This window comes from Anopheles funestus, chromosome 3RL (assembly GCF_943734845.2).
Source record: "Anopheles funestus chromosome 3RL, idAnoFuneDA-416_04, whole genome shotgun sequence".
In the NCBI taxonomy this organism is placed as follows: domain Eukaryota; kingdom Metazoa; phylum Arthropoda; class Insecta; order Diptera; family Culicidae; genus Anopheles; species Anopheles funestus.
Window position 1 is genome coordinate 26750556 of NC_064599.1, and position 21035 is coordinate 26771590.

At 38.8% G+C, this 21035-nt stretch overlaps 3 protein-coding genes across 9 annotated transcripts in view; 2 read left to right on the plus strand and 1 right to left on the minus strand.

The window, feature by feature from the left end:
• The window catches only part of LOC125770518 (ras-related protein Rap-2a), a 117449-nt gene extending 101268 nt beyond the window's left edge, over positions 1–16181 (plus strand). For all 7 annotated transcript variants that reach the window (XM_049440219.1, XM_049440222.1, XM_049440218.1 and 4 more), the window contains 3 exons: positions 10005–10142; positions 10877–10994; positions 12792–16181. In XM_049440219.1, the coding sequence (XP_049296176.1) occupies positions 10005–10142; positions 10877–10994; positions 12792–12949 (414 nt within the window). In that variant the 3' untranslated portion in view covers positions 12950–16181. The remainder of the gene's footprint in view (positions 1–10004; positions 10143–10876; positions 10995–12791) is intronic.
• LOC125770494 (trypsin 5G1-like) lies at positions 2336–8378 on the minus strand. Its single transcript, XM_049440190.1, has 2 exons — positions 7217–8378; positions 2336–7153 (listed from the first exon to the last, which is right to left on the minus strand). The coding sequence occupies exons 1-2, from the start codon at positions 7263–7265 to the stop codon at positions 6417–6419; spliced, it is 786 nt and encodes a 261-aa protein (XP_049296147.1). The 5' UTR covers positions 7266–8378; the 3' UTR covers positions 2336–6416.
• Positions 16182–17519: 1338 nt separating the features above from the next.
• LOC125770502 (sugar transporter SWEET1-like) lies at positions 17520–19125 on the plus strand. The gene is made up of 3 exons (XM_049440200.1): positions 17520–18424; positions 18493–18612; positions 18687–19125. The coding sequence occupies exons 1-3, from the start codon at positions 17969–17971 to the stop codon at positions 18795–18797; spliced, it is 687 nt and encodes a 228-aa protein (XP_049296157.1). The 5' UTR covers positions 17520–17968; the 3' UTR covers positions 18798–19125.
• The last annotated feature ends 1910 nt before the right edge of the window (positions 19126–21035 follow it).

A 21035-nucleotide genomic window follows, 5' to 3' on the forward strand; every position in this document is an offset into this window, starting at 1 on the left:
CACAGCTGAAACTGCTTTCGGTGATGAGCTCAGTGATTAAGTAGTTGTAGTTATCAACGAAGCTAAACTTTTGCTGGATATATCATGAAAACAAAAAACAAAACCCCAGCTGCGGCCCAACGAACCGACCAACTTTGAATACATTTCCCCGTGACTACCCATCAGTGAAATTGATTTTCATTGGCAGGGATTTCCATCGTACCACCGGGTGGTAGTGAAAATTGAGCATACACACGTTGCTGGTGGTGGTGGTGGTAACACTCGATAAAAAGCTGACGAATGGGTGATGGAAGTTGAAGACGAGATCAGGGCCATAACATGAGCGATGTGAACAAAAAAACCCCCCGAGCTTATAACAAGGTATATGTAGAAAGGAAGAAAGCGAAACGCAAAATTTTGTTAAGTACCTTACGTTTGCTCTGTGTGCTTCCCAAAACCATACTGTGCTGGTTGAGTTTTGGTAGCTAAAAATGCTCATTTTATTTGGACGTAGACAGGGAAATTCAAGTCGTGGTGGAGTTTTTTTTGTAAGAATTCGAAATGGTTTAACAAATTTGTAATGTGCCTTCTTTTTCTTCTTGATTGATGGATGAATTTTCAAAGATTTCTGGATCTTTAGAGAATTCTTAGACATAGATGTATCTTCAGAGATTTGACAATCCTCAGAGATCTTTGAATCTGAAGAATTTGATCTATGAATTTTTTAGATAATCGTGAATCTTTTGAAGGAGAGATGAGAGCTTTTGTAGAATTCTTAGAGTTAGAGTTTATAGCTGTTAGAATTTATATCGTACATTAGCGATCTTGAATATGACGTCCTGGTGGTTTTGAGGGTATCATTGACGCTCTTCATCCGATACCACAAGTCTCAAATCTAAATATATACCAAGGAATATTAAAAATGATGCCAAAAAGTAATGTGTGTTTACTCCACAGAAGTAATATAACTTAGGGTTTATAAGACACTTTTATACACCACATATTTCCTCATTTTGCTATATACAACTGGAAACCTTTTACTCGTCTTCCTTACGCTGCAAATGCGGAAACTTGCTGGCAAAATGTGTCTCACTCTATGTGTGGTAGTGTTTGGTGTAGTTTTTGGTGCTAAGATTCCCACCTTTCAATGATACTATCCACGGCACTTTCGCTACAGCTTAGTCGCGCGGGTCTCGCCCAAAGAAGGCCAGTAGGAGGGGAATGATGTCCCATTTTTAGATGCTATTCCAGAGCAGCAGCATAAAAATCATGCCGTAAAATGTGTGTGAAGCTGCTGGATGAAAGTGTTCCGTTTACTACACACGAACACGTGCACTAGTGAAGTGCATTAGTCTTGGTGTATTTGATACATGTCCGAGGCTTTGCCATTGTTGGATGGTTGCAAACGAACATGTGCAATGCTCCATAGCCTCAAGGCAGTGAAGGCAGTTTTCATTACACTGGGCAGATCGTAGGAGTGCAATTGTCAATTGGACCGAATTCTCTTATCGTAAAACTTGGCTGCAATCAACTTTGAGTAATTCATAACACACAGATGTTGGTGTTGGACCTATATGGTCAGCTTGAATGTATATCCACAATTGCACAAGAACCAACTAAAACCAGTAGCGGATATGTTTAATTCTAACATTGAGAGCATACCTTAAACTGGGTTTTTTCTATATGCTTTTTGACATTTGTAGACAGCTGCAAAATCGTTTATGCCCGAAAGTTAAAGAATCGCCTTTACTTATTTTCTTGTAGCATGTTTCGGGTGTAATTCAATAAATTTTTAACATATTTATCAGATCAAAGATCTCTTATTTTCCTTTATTTTATACAATAAATTTGAACAAACAGAACTGTTCAGTTTCATAATCCACATATCTTGCGGATCGCCTGTACATGATACACCACTCATTGATAATAACGCAATAGATCGATTATATCTCATTGCGGGCAAATAGTTTTGTACCATAAAACGCATCTTGCAAAGCAACTAGGCGCAGAGTAGTAGTGACCATCCTTATCAGAGCTATTTACTTAGTTGTTTATTTGTGCATGCATGCCATACCTAATCCGTAAGTCGGACGATCCGACCATGTTCGAGGTGTCTGCCAACTACGAAGTGATCATCAGTTCGATATGGTCAGCGAGGCTGTATTGCGTGCCTTGTTGTTGGTGTCATTGAGAAATTCTTACATCTTCCATAGTAAGTGCTGGCATTCCGTTGCAACATAGTGGACTTCTGAAAAAGAATTTAAAAAAATTGAATTTAAAGACTAAAAAAGGCAATTTAAAGCGTTAAATTCAAATACATTTTAGGGAAAAAATTATGCAAAAGAATTTTTTTTTCCACAAATAGTTGTTTCTTTACGATTGCCCATGTCTTATTTTAATTGAAATCTTACCACCTATTACCGTCCACAGCCATCAACCAGAGTTGCAGAAATCTTATTGTACAATTGATACAGCTTAAAACGTTTTTTTTGTTGTTGATTTGAGTTCAATTACTTCAACTATCATTACAAGGTAATGTGGGTACAGGGAAGGGCACAGCTAAAGCTTTAGGAGGGCAAAGTAAAAAAGGCGATGGGAAAAATTTCCATTTCCGGTGGGGAGTTTCAGTTTGGGTTTCTTTTTTGTGCCATTTTGTTTTGGTTTTCGCACCGCATTTTATATCCGTCTGTGTCTGTGCACTGCCCTTGATGGTACCCTAATGCATTTGAGCGGTTTGGGGCGGTTTGGGTGATCGGTGTTCAAAATTAGTAGTTTCGCCTCCAGCACTGCGGGTTTTAATGCCAGCATAAAGGGATTGGGGTTGGGCTCTTGGAAGGGGAGGGGTAGGGGGGGGGAGTGGGGTGTCAGTCAGTTTAGAGCTAAAGGTGCTGCTGCAACTCAACTCTCCCGAGGCAATTTGCGAGTGGTTTTGTCTGCATCTTGTGTGTGTGTGTCTCTGTCTCTGAACGAGTTCAAACGATGCTGTCATGTCACGGTCGTTGTTAGAGGCTTTTTAGCCTGCGTAAATCTTACCCAGCGTTGGAACACACCAAAGCGCAGGATGTTTTATAACCCTACGCCTCTTCCAGCAGCCTTTTTTTCTCACAGAAAGTTGGTTTGTGTGTGTGTGCACGTGTTTGTTTTCCGGTGATCAGGTGGAAGTGGATATCTGAAATAGTATTTTTTTTTTGGTTCATAATACAGAAGTTACATAAGTAATTGTAACCATAAAGATCACCAAAAGTGAATTGAAACAATAAAGTATTTTTTGGGAAATTGCTATTCGTCAACTCGACATGAGTGTACTCTTATTGCGCGTCTTCATTACAAGTTGTGATTCATTGACCAGTTGTTAAAGTTTCTCAGAATATGCGTTATCACATTGTATTGCTATCAGTAGAGCACAACAGTGGACATTAAATAACACGAAATGATTAAGATTTGATTTCGCGGAATTCTGCGATAGCGGCTGAGAATGACCACTGCAAAGGTTTGTGCGGCATCGAAAGTAGGACAATTTATAGGTATATTGCGTAACCCTGAGGTTGTTGACTGTGTGCTCCATGGGTATATCCTCATGGACCATGTGTGGATCATCTTTATCTTTGCCACCAAGATGAATCGTACGAGACCTGCTAACGTCAGATATCCGGTTGATGAGTAATTCGAGTGATATGTTCATAATGTAAATAAAATCGTCTCATACTCTCACTGGGGGGGCCATATCGAGCTCTGTATGCTAGATGTCTATTTGCTTGTAACCGAACGGTCAGATTTGTTGACGGTGGCTAACATATGTGTACAAGTCACAATTCTATTGCGAGAGCTGTAGTGGTGATGTTGAATGGCCACCAACTAAGCAACATACACACGCCCAAGTACACGGTTCATTGGCGATTTGGATCCATTGCACAGACAGACACTGGAGGAAGAGGGCTAGGAACGGAGATCAAGTTCGTTTCCACCACAAAACCCATCATCCACCTCGCTGTCCAGCTCTCTCGATGGTGGAGTCCGCGAAAAGCAAACTCACATACGAGGCAGCAAAACTGCACCATGCTGCTGGTCGATCTTTGCCTCTCTTTGTCACTTGTCACTGGCGTGCGAGTTGTCGACCTTCGCTTCTGTGACGCAGAGTGTATTGTACATACATATATATTTTGTGTTTTTTCTTTTACGCGATGCTAATGTGTAGACCACACTACTTGTGCAGAGTGACATCCATCCTGTGGACAACCGTCGCCCACTTTGTTCTAAAACATGTTTCATATCGTGTCTCTAAGCTTTGGTCCAATGGTCTATAAGCATTTGAATGCATTTTAACATAGGTAATTGAAATTTAATCAATATCTTCAATGTACTCAGAAATACGTAGTCTCAAAAAATGTTTAAACAACCAGTGTTCAATACTTCCAGAATCATACAAGTCTCTTGTATCAATAGGCGGATATAGTGGTTAATATGGTTTGGCCACTTTCAAGGGCATTATTTTTGTTGGACACGCATCGGTAGTGATGTGAAAGTGATTGGAAGTTTAGAAATCATTGCCAATTGAAATGTCAGTCAAGCAAAACGCATCCAACTTAGCGAACGGCTAGTAGTTACGCTTCGGATGTGAAGTATACATTTCTTCATTACTGTGCTTTGTGTGTGTTTTTATTTCATCTAAGAAAGGTTTTTTAAAGTATCAATTGCATTGAAATTTTGTTTTAATGATCTTTTTTGAATACTTATTTATGTTTAATTTAATTTATTTTATAACAAAATTCAATAGTGAATAACATTGTGAAGAAACGCAAATGAATGGCTAATAGTTTAGGCGCCATTTTTTTTTGTCTACCATACTCACCATACACGAACGTAAAGCTTGGCACAATATAAAGGGATAGGCTAACGACACATTAAATTGTCATACGAATGCACACCGGAAGGGTGGTTAGCCAAGCGGGCAGAATACATAAATGCCAATAAAATGGAAACGAATAACCAGAAGATTTTTTCCTTCCTATGCTGCTTCCATCAATAATAGGTTACTAGACAAGGGAGAAAGAGAGTGCGACAGAGTGCCACAGTTTGGCAAACCGTCGGCGCAGTGTCTGTTGTGAAGAAGCGATGAAGTCGTCGTATTCAATATTTCACACACGATCACGTCTCGTACCAATGAAGGTTTTGTCACTTCCGCTTGGGAAATTGACAGAAAATGTTAACATCGACGACGACTGTCAAGAAAGAAGTCACACAAACACACACATACATAGAGGCTATGTACTTCATAGCAAGTGACATATTCAGTTATTATTTTTTTTGTTGGAAGTACTAAAGAGCCATGGTAACAGCAAGCAATATGAAGTGTGGTTGGGTTAAATGAAAGAATAACAGAATCGTTGTACATTCAAAATAGACAGCTCGAATCGTACGTTCTAACCTTTAACTCTATGACCAACAGGAAATAGATAGACTTGACTATCTAGCTGTAAATAAAAATATGAGAGCACATTCCAAAAAAAATATTGAAAAACATATGTTTTTAGAGTTGAAATTAAAGAGGATATTTTAGATCGCATTATCCGCTTTCTTCCTCTTCTTTTAAATAGAACCTCTAATGTATTTAAGCCACTTTCGAGGAGATTGAATTTCAGATGCAATATTCCAGTTTTGAAACTAAAGAAGTACAGCAGTTACTGTGTTATAATCCATCGCTAATTACCCTCCAAGTATATTACCGTTAGTAACGTTCCTGTTTCCGTTATTTTTCCCGAATGAATTAGTGTTACGCAGTGTTAGGCGTGACACACCGACAAGCAAAAGGTGGCGTTAGCGCTGTCATTAAACAAGCCTCACATCTCACTGGACACATGGTGTGATATAGCAAAACGATTTGAAGAGTCTTGAAGAATTCTCTTGTTTTGGTAAACAACTTATAGATGCGTTACAATTTTTCTGCCTGAAACATAACCTGCCCATTAACGTCGACTGACCTTGAGATAGCCTTAACCCAAAAATAACACTTACTCGTTTCCGAGTAGACAGAACCGGATGATGCTGTGCGGTGAGGACTAGCGACGATCGTAACGTGCACCCACACGTGCAATCGAACCTGTCGGCCAAATGGTTTCAAACTAACCATGGCTTGAAGCATCTTCTTTCGTCGAAAAATTCGGTGACTTCATCGCAATACTAGCGTGCATGGTCTATTGCGTGGGTTTAACCCAAAAAGGAGAATATGTGCAATACAAATAGTGACGCTGACGGGTTACATGGTAGCAAGAATGGTAGGGATTTGGATTAGCCGAGTTCCAGAAAAGCTCTTGATTCTCGAATGAATAAAAGAGGAAATAAAGAAGTATTTTTATCACTTACAATAAAAGGTGATTAACAAGTATTTCATCTAATAATAATTGCCTGAAGATCGTGTACGATCCATCACGAATGTAGTCTTACACATTGCTTATTTCCTCAATCCACGTGCGAACTGACGTGACACGTCCGTACACACCTGGAAGCTGTGCCTCTGTAGTGCAGCTTTTGTTTCTCCAAGAAACAACACCAATCAATGTGTTTTCGTACACTAGCGGACCTCCGGTATCACCTTGACAAGCATCACGCCCTCCTGTGTGATAGGCAGCACACACCATACGCTCGGTAATTGTGCCAAACGATACGTAAGCTGTCTGGCAAACAGCATCATTAACTAACGCTACATCCGTTGCACGCAGTCGGTCTTTTAATTCCGCCGGGTTTAGTGTGTCACCCCATCCACTAACTACGCACACCGTTCCGTCCTGGTAGAAAGCATCCTCCCTAGGTAGTTGGACAGGTCTTACGTTGGCCGGGCATTTCAAACTGTGCACCAACTTGAGCAATGAAAAGTCATAATCGAATGTGGACTCATTGTAGAGTGGATGTCTGATGGATGCTGCAATGTCGATGACATGTCCACCACGGTCGTGATAAGTACTGCCAATTCTTACACTCAATTTGGGTTCTTTTGAGGTAGCGGCACAGTGTCCTGCCGTTATCACCCACTGCTGGCTGATGAGTGAACCGCCGCAAACGTGAACACTAACCAACTGAACTGACACTTGGTACGGTATGTCACCGATGTGGACCTCATGTCCTCCCAAAATGCGTTGATTTTCGGGCACCTTGCTGCTTGTTGAGTAGTTGGGAAAACCTTGGAAATGAAATCTTGAAAATCGAAACTTTGCAACAGTCACTATTAAAATATTCAACTCACCAAGAATTGTGCCGTACAGTACCGTTGAAATTATTGCAACTACATTCATATTTAATGTAAAATGTGTTTGTGGCTGCAGGATTTTGTTTGATAAACTAGCTAAAGCGGTAGAGACCTCCCCCGTTATTTATAGTACAGCAGCTGTGAGAAGGGAGAGGGACGCTGATAACGATAAAGTGCATCCGCACCATCATCGCCACTAATAGTGCACATTTGTAACTAATTCGTGATAAAGTATGTGAACAAACGCTGCAGTATAAATCATCCATTTCCCAGTGATTGTACTAAACTTCTTTTTCACTCAAAAAGGGATTTCAAGCCTTCACTCACATCATTGATGTGGTAGTTGAAGTAGTTGCAATTAGTTGTTCAGGATTGCATTCCACGATAAGTTTTTCCCTTTATTTTTTCAAGCAATCAATATTTCAAGTGTTTCTTTTTTTTGTATTTTTGTTTACTAAAGTACTATTAATTACTCGGATGGAGCTGTTGATCGCAGAGTATTTTTATATTACCCGAGCAAATTGTAGATTAAATATTTTCGTTCGAATTCCAACATGAAAGCTTACCATTCCTTTCCATTTTTTTGCTCAAATGAAAGTACCCTGTGGATACACACCAAAAACACGGTGGTGGTGAAATTGTTTATGAGAATTACACCAGGCAAAAGCTCCCGGGGTAAAGAACATTTATTGCTCCACCGGCACTTGCTTGTTGCTACATCGCACTTGCAAGAACCCTAACTAGTCCCGTGAAATATCACAAAATGGTTCAGCAGGGTCATGCATTTTGCAGGAGGGAATGGAAATAAAATGCAAAATTGAACTTTATCACGTTTTTGCCCTGTTTCTCATGTGCTTGCTGAAATGAGCTTTGTTTCGTACGATCGTTCACGGTGAAATATTAAAGCGACTTTCTGATTTTTATATCTTTTATGATGTGTGCTGTAAAATGTGGTCTGCTGTGATATAAACATTATGTTTGAAGAATTCTAAGCAAATAATTTACACGTTCGTAGGCTTGCGGGATTTAATACTTGTTTTACCTTTAGCTAAATCATCACTAAAAACTTTTAAAGTCAGGAACCAAATTATTTATGTGTTTTTCGGTTTCATAGTTATTAATAGCTTAATTTGTTCAAATTTAGAAAATTTTGATTTTTTTTGAAAATTAATCATATATTACCCTGTCACTACATGCTTTGCAAGTAGCTTGCAAAGTTCAAAGAACTACATGCTTTGCAAGTAGCTTGCAAAGATGCTTTGCTTTGCAAGTAGCTCAATTTTCCAAAATAATTTTGCGATTTTATTTTATTTTATTTTTTTTTATTTAAAGCATTATTTAAGTGAAAAGAAACTTATATCAACAAATCTGGATTAAAATACAACAATTTATAAATTTTGCTAAATTTCCCAACAGAAAGCTAAGGGTGTAGCCTTAGGAAATTTTCAAATTTTTAGATTTTTTTTATTTTTTTAAATTTTTTTTTCATTTAAAGCATTATTTGAGTGAAAAGAATCATATTTCAACCAATTGGCATTAAAATAAATCAATTTTATTTTTTTTGTGAAATCACTCAAAAAAATCTAAGGCTATAGCCTTAGGAAATATTCAAATTTTTAGATTTTTTTAATTTTTTTCATTTAAAGCATTATTTGAGTGAAAAGAATTCGCATTAAAATAAATTAATTTATAAATTTTTCTAAATTTCGCAAAAAAAGCTAAGGCTTAGGAAATTTTCAAATTTTTAGATTTTTTTTTATTTTTTTATTCTTTTTTATTTAAAGCAATATTTGAGTGAAAAGAAACTTATATTAGCCAATTTGCATTACAATAAATCGATTTATAATTTTTTTCTTAATTTCCCAAAAAAAAGCTAAGGCTATAGTCTTAGGAGATTGAGAAATTTATAAATATTTTTTTTTTAAATTTGCACAAAATGAGATTTTTTTACGAATTGACAGCCATTCTTCTGTTTTAAAAATAGTATTTACATTTACAATAATTATATACAACACGTACGTACTTAAAAAAATAAACAGGCACTCGACATTTTTTATTTTTAGAATATTTAATGACATATATTTCAAGGATAAACGGAATTACACAACAAGAAGTTAGTTGGACACGTTACTTATAGCAGTTAATAAACTCGCAGTATTAGAAAAATGAACGGAACAGCGTAAAGGGATCACGACTTACTTGTCTCGGTGGAAAACTCTAAAAAATCACAATAGATTTTGTTCTAAAAAATCACCTTCTTTACTTCAAATAAAACTATATTTTAAACTATTTAAAATTGGAGCTTGCTGTCTTTAGTACGTATTAACTATCGGAAACCCTTCATGACCCCTTTTTATAGTTATTTCATCATAGCGAATGGAAAATGAAGGGCGTTTTACATAGGATAAAAGAATACGCTAATGCTTCGCGTTGCTTGAGTTTTCACGTCCCGAGCAAAAGAATGTTTACATTACATTTCTTTCACTGCAAACTGCTTCACATGGAAGGGACTTAGAAATACGATACGAAGGAAAGCATTACGCCTTTATTTGCTGCCAATTTCTTTTGAACTTTTGCATGCGCTCTTGAACCATTAGTATGTTGGGGTTGTGTCGGGAAATCAGTCGCCACGGTTTGACTGCATATTGAATGACTTGACGGTTGGGGGGTATATTATGGGTCAATTGTACCATGGAAGTGTGTGTGTGTGTGTGTTTGTGAGTAAAAATCGATTTAACCATGTTTGTAATAATTGTGCTTTTCATTTTTTTCTCTCTCTTTGCAGGTGGACAATTCTCCTTGCGTGCTGGAAATTCTGGACACGGCAGGCACCGAACAGTTTGCCTCGATGCGAGACTTGTACATCAAAAATGGTCATGGCTTTATCGTTATGTATTCCCTAACAAACCACCAGACATTTCAGGTAGGTGAAATTTTTCTCTTTTTTTCTGCAAGAAGTCTTACAAATCGTGCCACAATATATGCTTACCGTGCCGGTAAGGTATAGAGAATAACGCCACATACACTACGGCATATCGATGTAAAGGCATTATAAATCATGCTCCCTTAAGCATTAAGCGATTTCTTCAGTAACGAGACGAACCTAGGAATTGTAAAGCAACAACGACAAAAAACTCCGTAAAACATATTTTACCGTAGATGTGGTTTTGCGGAGTATACTTGTTTCCTGCCGCACACCAATCCATTGCCACCTTTCGATGCGACAGACGTTTTGATCTTCGATGTTGATGGTGAAGCACTTTCCAAAGTACTGCTTGAGAACCGTTCGTCCACTTGTAGGAAATTGTAGCTACACTTAAACATTATGCATAAACATTACCATTTTCCTTCTTTCTTTCTTTTTCTTCATTGTGACCGTTCGCCACTCTTTGCATTTTTCTCGTATTTACTCTTACTGTCGCCTCATTTCTTTTTTTTTTCTTTGATTTGTATAAATATCACTCACATTTACACCCCACACGAGATCACTAAGAACAAAGCAACGAAAAGCAGATATTAAATTCATAAATAAAATGAACTTTCCTTTGATGCGCCGTTTATAATGAGAGTGTCTGCATTGTGGTTTTCTTCAAGCATATAAATATGTGCAATAATTGTGTATAACATTAAACATTAAACGTGTTTCTTTCGTTACAGGATATCGCAAGTATGAGAAATGTGATCAGTCGTGTGAAAGGTAGTCAGCCAGCACCAATCCTCCTAGTCGCTAATAAGCTAGATTTAGATTGCCAAAGAGAAGTGTCCACGGCCGAAGGTAAGTCCGCCACACATTCGTTCGCCAAATGTTCTAAACCAGCGACGGTGACACAGACCGAATCTTCGTTCGCGCATGGGGACAACTTTTGTAATCAAAAGAAACCTTAAAATCCTCTTACAGTACACGACGTGTGGGTGGGAGCACAAATGGCTAGCTGGTGAAGCCTAGCCTTCAGAAATTTTAAATCCAACCGGTTTCGGGCGTTTTTTTTTCTCTCTCTCCATTACGGGTTACACTTACGGGCGTCATCGTTCGTAGGTTCATTAAGACATCACGCTTTTTAAGACATATGTAAGAGGACATAGTTCCATAGGGTTTGCAAATGAGATCGTACGAAATAGGTTATGTTCTGAGGCGAATATTTATTATAGGCGAACAATAGTAATATAATGAAGTCCATATTTTGCTACTCAAAGCTTCATGTTAAACCATTGTTTAAGAATCTAGTTTATAAAACTATATTTTCTCGTACTTTCACATTGTTTGAAGCACCCGGTGTTTGCGTGTGAGGAATTGTTATTACCATGGAAAATGTATTTCCCCTTTTTTACCTTTACCCCGGCATCTGACGCGCGTCTGCTGGTGGTAACGAAATGGTAGCTAAATTTAGCTGTGCTGAGTCAATCTGCACCCATGCACTTAAGAAAATGGCATCAAACATAAAGCAGTTAACTCTGGGCCCTACAAACTCATCACCTCATACACCGCACGCATGCACGCACCTCAACGGGTCCGATGTCCTTGACCACAACGGGTCTCTGCCAGGTGTGAATAAAGGGTAACACCGGAAGGTTGGTTCCTTTCCATTCTATTGCGCTACACTTTGCACGAACGATCCTTGTTTCCTTTTTCCGCGTTCTGTGTTCTCTCTCTCTCTCTCTCTCTGTCCCGAACAAGGACGAGTGAAATTATTTCATCGATCTCCCGGTCCATTTTTTGTACACCCCGATCCGGAAGTGGTGAAGCTGTATATCCATACCCCCGGGTATGTTTGTTTCAATTATAATGGTCTTTGCGTGATGAGTGGGATGATGTGTATTGAGCTATAAATAATTCTTTGTACCAATGTAATACTTTTGTGTTCTGTAGTAAGCTTTTCAACATTACAGACAGCGAAATGGTTTAAATGCATCATTAGTTGTGATTGGTGCTTTTCATTTGGTTCTCTAAACGCATTTCATAAATTTGAAGCTATTTAGATATGTTTTAAACGAAGTGAATAAAAACATCAAATAAGGTTAGAAAAACAACAAAAAAGGAATTAAAGAAACGTAAGGAAAGAAAAAGGAATGAAAATGAACGAAAACTAAAGAAAAGGAACGAAAATAAACGAAAAAGAAACAAAAACAAGGCATAAAAAGGAACGAAACGAACGAAACGAACGAGAAGAAACTTACGGAACGAATGAACTATCTGTTCTGTTTCAATCCGAACTACTACCTTAGTTACTTAGTGTAAGTCTAAGTGTCTTATTACTAGTTAGTTCATGGTGTAATACAGTATAAGAATAGTGACGTTACTTTACACCGGTTTACTTTTCTGTTTTCTTTTTGTTAAGTAATGGGATTTTTTCCACAAAGTTACTATGAACTTTTTGTGATTTCCTCGCGTACTGTATTCTTAGAGGGGTAGGTTTTATTGGGATTTAAAAAAAATATGTTTAAGCAAATTTTATGATTTTTAATCATCATGTGACAGGACATACTGGAGATACGCTACAAATACTTAATCGCTTTGTTTACATTGCTTTAACACATTCACTAATGCATTTTTTTTTTGTTTTTCTCACCGTAGGTAATGCCCTTGCGGAGCAGTGGGATTGTCCGTTCATCGAAGCATCCGCGAAAGATCGCATCAACGTGAACGAAGTCTTCGCCACCGTTGTCCGAGAGATGAATATGACCTCCGAAAAGCGTCAGAAGAAAAGTTACTGTTGTTGTACATTATTATAGAACTGGCATTAAGTCTAATTTTTAACCTAATTAATAATAATAATAATTAATAAAAAGAAAGAAAGCAAAAGGAAACATCAGCACACACACACCCACGCAACCGAAGAGAGAGAGAGAAAGAGAGAAAGAGGGAGAGGGAGAGAGAAAGAGAGGGAAGCTGTAGGAAAAGCGCCGGAAAGGCAACTCACATGCAAAACCAACTAATCAGAAAGCGGCTTAAGCGAGGAGGGTTGTTTAGGTAAGAGTGATGGTGCGTAAAAGTTAGGCTGTTTCACTCGAGAGAAAAAAAAACTCCTCCCGCCCTCGCAGCTGGTGCTGTCTGTGAGAAAATGTAGCTTCTTGTGCAGTGCGAATACTTCCGATCCTTTTTCGCACCGGGAATGTAGTGGAAGAGTGCACACCACTCTATGATCTGTAGAAATTCTGCGTGCAAACGATCGATCGAAGTTTGTTCTGTGTTCCGAGTGAACTGTTTCGCTTCCTGTAGGTTCCCGCTCTGCTAGGTAGTTTGTTCTTTTGTTTTTTTTTTTTAATTTTTGGTTAGTAAATTTTTGGAACATTTTAATATGGGTGCAGTCTCTGTTTGGAGAATGCTGCAATACATCAGCATGGTTAAGGATGGGAAAGTAATGAACGGAACTGCTACTGCAGCTGCATGGCAATAATGAATGACTGAGTTTGTAGAGATGGTGTACTAAAACTAGGGAAGGAGAGCGCGAGAGAGAGAGAGAGGGATATAGTGCAGCATAAAGCATGTAGCAGCATGTTGGTCATGTTGCGGATCAGAAATCCCAGGGAAAATGTTCGAGATACGAAGGAAAATAATAGATTACGTATGTGTGTGTGTGTGTGTGGGAAGGGAACTGTAAATGCTCTAGTTTTGTGTGTATGTATGTATGTGTGTAAGCTAAATCGTATGCATCCTACATGGATGCCACTGCGGGAGCACTAAATGCCGCGTACAGGCAGAAAAGGAAGGAAGTCGCGATAAGGGTTGGATGAAGTGGAATAAAATATTACATGTAACAGATAATAATTAATTAGTAAAACTAACAAAACACACAAACACACACACACTGTGTATATGTGGATGGCGTGACATGTAGTAGAAGAACGAAGCGGCAATAGTAAACAAACAAAACTGATGGAAAACGAAACAAAACGCAGAGGACAGAATGACACTGAATTACACTTACAACCAACTATTAAAAAACCCCCCCTATCGAAACCTCCAATTTTCAACCTCAATGGCAAATGTGGTATAGTGTGTATACATATAAATATTTTCTGTTTCTTCTATTTCGAGAAGCACCAATTCTTCTCGCAAAGAGGATCTATGATAAGAAAGCGTGTGGAAAAATTTGATCGCCAGAGCGAAAAGAGAGCAAAAAATGAAAAGGTGTTAGAAACATGGCACTGAAATTGCAAAGCAGAAAGGTTCTCAAATTTTTACATGATATTTTACGAAAACAAAAGAAAAACACACACGAATAGGGAATCTAGAGAGAGACTGCAAGTACACCAGAAAAGGCTGGGTAGAAAATGTAACATTTCATTAGAAGGAAACAAGAAACACGCAAACAAAGCAAAACAAACATACCAATTCTCTTTCTTACACACCAAACCACTAGAAACACATATACATTGTCCCGGCATGTGGGACAGAAACCCCGAATCAATTGATAGTTGAAAATGGCCAGCTCTCGCTCTTCTGTCGGGAAGGATTTTGTGGGGGGTGCAGATAAAGGCCACATAAAATTAAAAAAAAATATTACACACAAACACGGGAACTATACATCCGTGGCTGGAAGATCGGAGACGAAGTAGTGGAAATGCATGAAGAAGAAGAAGAAGAAGGTACACGAACGAAGGGGAACAATTGGGAAAAGCAACTTTAAGAGAGCCAAAAAACGGGATAAACACAGGGATGAAGGATATATTTTGTTTTTGCGGAGAGTTTGTTTGGCTTTCCCTTTACTTATTTCGTTTGTTTAAATAGGGGGAATCGTTTAAGAAACGCCCGGTTTTGCTTCTTCTTCGTGTGTTTGCGCAACCGTCTAGAGTCGCGCCTGCTTAATAATGTAATCTTTGTAGACATTTTGTTTATGTAATGAAAATATGTGCCATTTCACGTTATGGCGTGTGTGGTACCAGGAAGCTCTCCTTCTACTTCATTCTTTGCACTATACTAACACACTTCTAACGCTGCGTTCCGGGTTCACTTGGGTAGGCAGAACACGCTACTGGCACGTCGGTTTCGTCCTGTTTGCAAATGCGCATACAACGCTAATGCAAGTGAGGCCCGTCTGGAATCTTAGCGTGAAAGTGAAACAAATCAGAAACTAAGTTTGCTGCAATAAATTCTCCCACCACGACAGAGAAAATGATAGGAAGATGCATGGAATTGTTGTGTAGCGAGAAGTCAATGGACAAAGGTGCGCAAAACATTTAGTGAACATAAAAAAAACATGTTGAAAAGTAGTAACACACAAGCCTACGATGCAAGAAGCAAAAGGATGGGTTTCGGCCTCGTTTACTCTACCCAAGGGTGCACCAAAAAAAAACGGCAGTGCAAAATACAAAATGGGAGATCAGATGAAGTAGTAGTACTGCTGCTACTACTAGGACCTACTACACAATAGGAGTGAACGCGTGCTAGTAAAAGAGAAGGCGGAATAGCAGTCTCACGGAAAAGGAGCTGGGAAACGAAAGGTGGAAATTCATAAGTAGTAACATACATGCATACATATTATTAGGCATAATTTAGGAAAGACGAATGTGGTTCCCGACGGATCCTTCAGCAGCAGCAGAGTGAAGGCAAAACGAAAAAAGCTGGGAACGCAAGTAAAGGAACCCGCGGGGGAACGGATCAATAAGAAACAGACTATTTTTATCGTATCAAATTTTGTATACACAAGGCAGGAATGTAAAAAGGAAAACTATTATAGCAAGCAAAACAAACTGGAACAAGCGTTGCGTGTGAAGGCTGCGAGAAAAGGAAGGCAAGCGAACGGTTACTGCATAAAAAAACACACACACACATGGTGATAGGATTTAGGAGGCTTATACCTAACCACCTTCAACTGTATCCGGGGGCTGCTGGAACTTTACCAGCCAGAGGGGGAAAAAAACACGCGACCAGGAAGGAGTATGGTTTTGAAGAAGCGTGAAAAGCGGGGGGTAGAAAATGGTGCGCTAAGTTACAATAAAGTAAAATGTACGTGAACTGTAATTTTTTTTACCTGTTGCACTATTCTTTTAGCGGGCTATGAGAAAGAATGATCGACATCCTAAATCCCTTAACATGCTAAAACTGGTCGTTTTGATTTCATATATTTAACACTAGAACTACCGGACCAGTCATTTTGACTGGAACGCTTCATTTTCATCACATAATTTTTTAGGGTTAAACAATTCTAAGGTAGTTCAAACATGAGTTTCACATATATATTCTATAGTACGATCTGCAATAAACAATAAAATATACTCCAACTCTTCGAAATTGTTTAAAAATTAACCACAAACGAAAAACGCTTAAAACGCTTGGTAGTTCTAGTGTTAAAGGAAATCTTTCATGAAATATTTTCAGGAAGAACTTGCCTCCTCAGTTGGATGCTCTCTTGTTTTAAATGCGAAAACTGTGGTCGTTTTCTGCGACAAATTCTCCCAAAAACGATTCTTTAACATCAAGAGAGCATCCATTGAAGAAGGTAATATTTACTGCTCTCCTCTAGCCTTCGTTGCAGAATATCATATAGTTGTTCTTTTCTCGCATGTTATCATTGATCCTGACTCGTGATGAATTAGTATTAGTGATCGATGATTTCTTTACACCAAGATAGCATCCACGGAAGGAGGTAATATTCATTTCGCTGGTGTAGGCGTCATTCTAGAACATCGTATAGTTGTTCCTTTCTCGCACGTTATCATCGACCGCGGCTCGAGACGATCTAGTATTGGCGATCGATAGTGTGAGTTTATCGTATGGAGGGGAAATAGTCCATCATCTGTTTCAATCCATTCGCTCATTCAATTCCACATGCGGAAAAGAGATGCCTATATTACGCACTTAACTGGAGAAGTAGCAGTTGATACAACCTCTTCAGTTGGATGCTCTCTTGTTGTTTTGAATCCAAAAATTGTTCATTTTCTGTGGCCAGCGAAACAACAAGAGAGCATCCATTGAAGGAAGTAACATTCACTGCTCTCCTCTAGCGTTCATTCTACAACATCGTATAGTTGTTCCTTTCGCGCATATTATCATTGCCCGTTGCTCAAGATGATTTAGTATTGGTGATCGATGATTTTTCAACACCAAGAGAGCATCCAACAAAAGAGGTAACATTAACTACGATCCGAATTTGCTGTCGTTTACTGAATTGTTTTAACGTTGTATAGAAAACATGCTTAAAGTAACTAATATTTATTAATGTTATAAGTAAAATGCTTTTATGTTTGTTACAAGCATTTTTCCTATTTAATTCAACGAAATTTCAAAACGCCGTAAAAAGCCTTTTCAATGCTTGCGTATTGTGCCTTTTCGTTTGACGTTGAGCAGCAGAGAAATGTCATACTGTCAATGCCAAATATAAACAAATAAGATCCCATAGCAGAAGGGATTATAAACTGATACTCTTTCGAGCCCGATCTAAGGAACCCGGATCAATTTCAAGTGCTGTTAGCCGATTAGCATAGCCGTCGTCCCGCTACAACTTGTTCTTGCCCCTTCTAGTCCGCCGTATCGAAGAAGTTCAAGTCGACAAATGTTCGAGGCCAATACTTCACTGAGGAGCGATAGTTGTCCTTCCAAAGCACCCGGAACGCGTCTTGCCGAGGAAGTAAGCTGGAGATAATCTTGCTCGCTTATCAGACAACCAGCAAAAAGTTTGATTTGGAAAAGAAAAGAAAGTAAGAACAGCGTAATCTTCCGCGTTGTTAATCATTCACAAAACTCGCACAAAAGCTTGTTATGTAAGACAGTTCGAATACGATCGTTCGCTTTGATCTGTTTGTGTCGAGATGGATTCGATTGCCGTTGCACTGCAACCGTACAAGGATACGGTCGGATTGACGGCGGCCATCGTAACGGTGATACAGTTCTTCAGTGGAGTGTTGGCCTTGAACGAAATTCGACGCCAAGGCAACACGAAGGGCTTTTCCGTGTTGCCTTTCCTTGGCTGCACCGTTTTCTGTTTGCTAAACATACAATTTGGTCAGATGCTGCGGGACGACGGTATGATCCGGGTGAACTTTATCGGGCTGGCATTAAACTTGCTGTACGTGTGTGGGTTCTATCTGTACACGGACGGGCCACACAAGACGGCCGTTTGGGGACAAATAGGGTTGGCCGGTGCGTTTACCGTTGGCGTGCTTTCATACGTACAATACGAAGATCCGAAGCTGGTCGAGTTCCGGTTCGGTATGATTTTGACTGGATTGCTGTGGACTTTGGTCGGTATGCCGCTGCTCGGTTTGGTAAGATTGATTTGGATGGCTTTGTTTTCAACAGAAACAGCAAACTAATCAAATCCCCCTTCTCACAGAGTGACATTCTGAAGAAAAAAAGCACCGAAGGTCTTCCATTCCCGATCATCTTTCTCGGTGCGATTGTTTCCTTCTGCTGGCTACTGTACGGCATTATTCTGCGCAGCAATTTCCTAGTGGTATGTATACCGGCACACACACCCACACGGTGTTTCTCCCGACCCTGCCTCTTAAACGCTAAAACTCATTCAAGGTACAAAATCTGATGGCGCTCGCACTGAGTGCAGTTCAGCTTTCGCTGTTCATTATCTTCCCGTCGGGTGCGGCCAAACCTCCACCGAGTCCGGCCAAAAAGCGCAACTAAACCTGACCAAGCTAAGCGGTAGCTGATAGGATGAGAATAATTCCAATGCTCAAATGATACGTGATGTGGTTGGTACAAAAATAACTCGATGACAATAACCGTTGAAGAGCGGAAACTTCATCTAAAATCGAAATTTAATGACAATAAGCTTCGAATAATGTTTAGGAGAATGTTTATACACACAAATGATAGCAATAGTTGTTTAATTGAAATGATGTTATTTATTCCTTTCAATTAAAGCGCAAGCAGCAGTTCCATAATTCTTGATGCTATTTTGAAACAAAATAAAAGTTTAAATCTTCAAAATTTATATAAACTGTAAGAACAATTGTTTTTCCACTGTTTTGCTAACTCCGATTTTTATCTTGCCGAAAAAAGCGACCGGCGAAAACGAACCAAAATCGATTTTTCAACACCAAGAGGGCATCAAACGGAAGAGGTGTTTCGCTGGCCACTTTCTGAAGATTTTGTCGCAGAAAATGAACAATTTTTGGATTCAAAACAACAAAAGAGCATCCAACAAAGGAGGTAGTATCAACTGCCACTTCCCCAGCTTAGTGCATTATATAGGCATCTCTTTTCCGCATATCAAATTGAATGAGCGAATGGATTGAAACAGATGCTGAAATATTTCCCCTCCATACGATAAACTCACACTATCGATCGCCAATACTAGATCATCTCGAGCCGCGCTCAATGATAACGTGCGAGAAAGAAACAACTCTACGATGTGTTAGAATGACGCCTACACCAGCGAAATGACTGTTACCTCCTTCCGTGGATGCTCTCTTGGTGTAAAGAAATCATCGATCACTAATACTAATTCATCTCGAAGCAGGATCAATGATAACATGCGTGAAAAGAACAACAATATGGTGTTCTAGAATGAAGGCTAGAGGAAAGCAGTAAATGTTACTTCCTTCAATGGATGCTCTCTTGTTGTTTCGCTGGCCAGTTTATGAAGATTTTGTCGCAGAAAATGATCGGTTTTTGGATTTAAAACAACAAGAGAGCATCCAACGGAGGAGGTAGCTCTAATTGCTCTCCTCTAGCCTTTATGCTAGAACATCGTATAGTTGTTCTTTTCTCGCATCGATCCTGGCTCGAGGTGATCAGTATAGTATTAGTGATCGATGGTACAGTTGATACAACCTGCACCGTTGGATGCTCTCTTGTTGATTTAAATCCAAAAACCTTTCGGAGGAGCTTTCGGTGATAGTGAGATTTGGCCATTTAATTTCACACGCTGATTCTCAGTGCAGGACTCTCACTAGCGAGATATTTGTGTTCACTTCTCACTCTGATTACTTCGACACGTGCTGCAAGTTCACCACTAACGATATGTTTGAGCGTTTAATTTGGTTTAAATTATTTATTCTTACTTACTTTTTTATGATTAGTTGTGTTTTGGGATTACATTATTTTATTACTATATTGTACAATTTCGCACACAGTGCAAAAAGCTGTAAAAATTCAAATCCGATTTGGAAGCAGATTTCGATTAATTCAGCAAGTGGTGTAGAAATCTATTTTCTCCAAATGTTTTGATTTGTATAGTATGTTATGTGGTCAATTAATTTATACATTACCTTTTATCAATATAATAAATAATGATTATTAATATATGTTACGGAAAACAGAATTGTCATCGGAATTGGTTTGACCTATTTACACCACACCAAATGATTTCTAAAAAAAACAATTTTAACATTACATTAAGTATGATGATATTGAATACAATAATCAGGTGATTATTATATGTGAATCGCACGACGCATTAGAATCTTCTTGAAATATTTACTGTACCTATTTGGAGGATAACAACATTCAAGCTAGAAAACATGAAAGTAATGAAAGTAACTAGTAGTAACCACAGTTTCAGTATCTCAGTGTGCGTCACTTGATTTATTATACTTTTCTTATAGCTATGTACAAATTCAAGCTCAACCAAGTCCTTCAAATGCTAAATTACAGCAAATTCTATCGCAAACATGTATTTTCTGATATTTTTTACGATTTTTTCACGCTGGACTGCGTTGACGTAGATGTGGCCGTGCTGGTAGTAATTGACGTTGTTTCTTCAGTTGCGTTACTTCCAACAGATGGCGTTGTAATAGTGCTTTTGTTTTCTTCTGTCGTAGTGTTCACCACCGGCACGCTAGTAGACGCTCCGGTCGTAACGCCATTACTCTCCGTTGTTGTTGATACTGTTGCGTCAGCGGATTGAGGTTTAAAGGT

What these genes read in the sequence shown, in the direction of transcription:
- LOC125770494 (XM_049440190.1), bottom strand. Translation starts at nt 7,265, where the DNA reads ATGAATGTAGTTGCAATAATTTCAACGGTACTGTACGGCACAATTCTT. An exon ending in ACTGTACGGCACAATTCTTG is followed by an intron (nt 7,154 to 7,216) that starts GTGAGTTGAATA and finishes TTCATTTCCAAG; the next exon opens with GTTTTCCCAACTACTCAACA.
- LOC125770502 (XM_049440200.1), top strand. Translation starts at nt 17,969, where the DNA reads ATGGATTCGATTGCCGTTGCACTGCAACCGTACAAGGATACGGTCGGA. An exon ending in GTATGCCGCTGCTCGGTTTG is followed by an intron (nt 18,425 to 18,492) that starts GTAAGATTGATT and finishes CCCTTCTCACAG; the next exon opens with AGTGACATTCTGAAGAAAAA. An exon ending in TGCGCAGCAATTTCCTAGTG is followed by an intron (nt 18,613 to 18,686) that starts GTATGTATACCG and finishes AACTCATTCAAG; the next exon opens with GTACAAAATCTGATGGCGCT.